This window comes from Peromyscus eremicus, chromosome 12 (assembly GCF_949786415.1).
Source record: "Peromyscus eremicus chromosome 12, PerEre_H2_v1, whole genome shotgun sequence".
Lineage (NCBI taxonomy): Eukaryota > Metazoa > Chordata > Mammalia > Rodentia > Cricetidae > Peromyscus > Peromyscus eremicus.
Window position 1 is genome coordinate 74,026,044 of NC_081428.1, and position 2,522 is coordinate 74,028,565.

Here is a 2,522-nt window from a genome sequence, read left to right on the forward strand (position 1 = left end):
AATATTCAATATACACAGGCTTTTAATAATGAAAAGAATTAAGGCAAAATTCTTGAGTAAAGCAATTAATTCAGGTTAATTTTAGTCATACTTAGTCATATTACAGTACATTCATAAAGTATATCTCAGGTTGTATTAGTATAGTAATCCATTGTCTAATATCTGTCATTAAAAACATTTACTGTAATGTTGTGAATTAAACATGTGAATAATTATACTAGTATACAATGATGAACATATTATTTAATCTTAACTATTAATGAATCACCAGAAACTTATGGCATGTGTGTGCCACACATTGTATTTCCAATAGAGGGCACTGCTTTATGACATTCCCCAGGAGAAGTCAAAGAGGAACAGTGAGGAAAAGATCAAGTTTTCATGAAAGAGAATGTTCCAAAGACTCTTGTCATGGCCCCCAGGACCTCATTATTCCTCAGGCTGTAGATGATGGGGTTGAGCATGGGGGTGAGGATAGTGTAGAAGACAGCCAGAGTCTTATCTTCGGTGGGTGTACGGAGACTCCTAGGTCGAAGATAAGTGTAGGCAAAAGGTACATAGTAAAATGTCACCACAGTTAAGTGAGTTGAACACGTGGTGAAGGCCTTTTTCTTTCCCTCTTTTGAGCGCATATGGAAGACAGCAAAAAGGATACGTCCATAGGAAGCTGTGATGCCAAGGAAAGGAAGTGGTAGAAACAGGATTGTGCTCACAAATACCAGGTACTCATAAACCCAAGTGTCCATACAGGCCAGGGGCAACATGGCAGGGACATCACAGAAGAAATGATTAATGGACCTAGAATGGCAGTAAGGGATTTGAAAGGCATAGACCGTATGTGCTAAAGAGTTAATGGAGCCCAGTGTCCAGGACCCTACAATCATCTTCAGGCATATCATTTTGTTCATGCGAATAGGATAATGAAGGGGATGGCAGATGGCCACAAAACGGTCATAGGCCATGGAGGCCAAAAGCAAGCCCTCAGAACCTGCCATGGTCATAAAGAAAAAGGATTGAACTGCACAGCCCAGTAAGGTAATGCTTTTCTGGCCAGAAAGGAAGTTGAATGCCATCTTGGGAACAGTGGCAGAGACATCCATCAGGTCCATGAGAGAGAGCTGACTGAGGAGAAAGTACATGGGGGTGTGGAGCCTGGGATCCACACAAATGAGGTGGATCATTGTTGAGTTGCCAAGCAAGGCCACAGAGAATATGCACATGATGAGCAGCAAAAGCAGAAGGCCTGTTTGATTTTGTGGAAACAACCCTAACAAAATGAAATCACTTGAGCTCTGATTCCATTTCTCCATGAAGACGTATTGCTTTATCCTTCTTGAAAAAGAAACTCACAAGCAACATATACCTAGCATAGGAAATAGAATGAAAGAATGAAGAGGAACTGGCTTGGAATTAATGCTTGCACTGAATTGTTCTTCCTCCAGCACCATTCTTCTGCTGACCTGATTTTGAAATCTGAGCTGGATTTCTTCTGTCTTGCCTCTGGCCAAGTTCTCAGTTCAGAGACACCTGTATGGTCATTTTAAAACCAAGGGTGGCAACATGAGTAAGATAGCTCACACATTTTCTCCTAGATAATTCCATGCAAGTCCATTACTCAAGATCATCAAGCCACCTTACAAAACTAAGAAAGCCTCTATCCTCTGCATCCCTTACTTCCTGGCCCTGTTCCCATAATTGGCCACACTGCAGACAGATCCCAGAGACCTGCTCCTTGCGCTCTGCCTATCAAACTCTCTAAGGAATCTTTGCCTTTCCTAAAAATGCCCTCCTCTCCCAATTCACTGTTCTGGAACTAACAGAATTTCTATGTGTTCAGATCCACATTAATCATAAACTGCTATTTGTGTGTCCTCACATCCATACGGGATGCTTTGGTTTGTGTAAATTTTACTGTTAGCAACTGAATACATGTTCACAGTTAAAGTATTTATACAGCAAAACATAACAAATGTCACACATTAAATAATACATATTTTTATTATATTTTACAATTAAGAATAATGTGCAAATATGTCCAAATAGTATAAATGTTGCTTATATGCATTGCTTTCTCCTCTTACTCTGAAATTCATGTCACACATTGAATAATATGTATTTTTATTATATTTTACAATTAAGAATAATGTACAAATATGTCCAAATAGTATAAATGTTGCTTATACGCTTTGCTTTCTCCTCTTACTCTGAAATTCTGGTTTTTGTATTCTGTTGGCAGGAGTGAGAAGCCCTTAAAAACCTTTTCATTTGGAAGAAAATGTGCAGTAGTAAATTCTTGACTTTCTACTCACCAATATTTTAAAAATCATTACATTTGTATTCAGTTTTTATGTGTATCTGTGGCGTATTGCATGCCATGGTACTTGTATGGAAGATAGAATGTGATTGGGAGAGTCAGTTTCCTTTCTCCATCTGAATATCAAACTCAGATCATAATGTTGGAGGCAAATATCTTCATTTGCTGAGACATCTCAGTAGCCCAAATAGCAAAGCAATGTCTTGCT

The 2,522-nt window shown here is 38.8% G+C and overlaps 1 protein-coding gene across 1 annotated transcript; it reads right to left on the reverse strand.

The window, feature by feature from the left end:
* Nucleotides 1-371: 371 nt before the first annotated feature.
* On the reverse strand, nt 372-1,310 carry LOC131922279 (olfactory receptor 2L13-like). The gene has a single exon (XM_059277042.1). It carries the CDS (start codon nt 1,308-1,310, stop codon nt 372-374), a length of 939 nt encoding a protein of 312 aa, XP_059133025.1.
* Between the last annotated feature and the right edge of the window lie 1,212 nt (nt 1,311-2,522).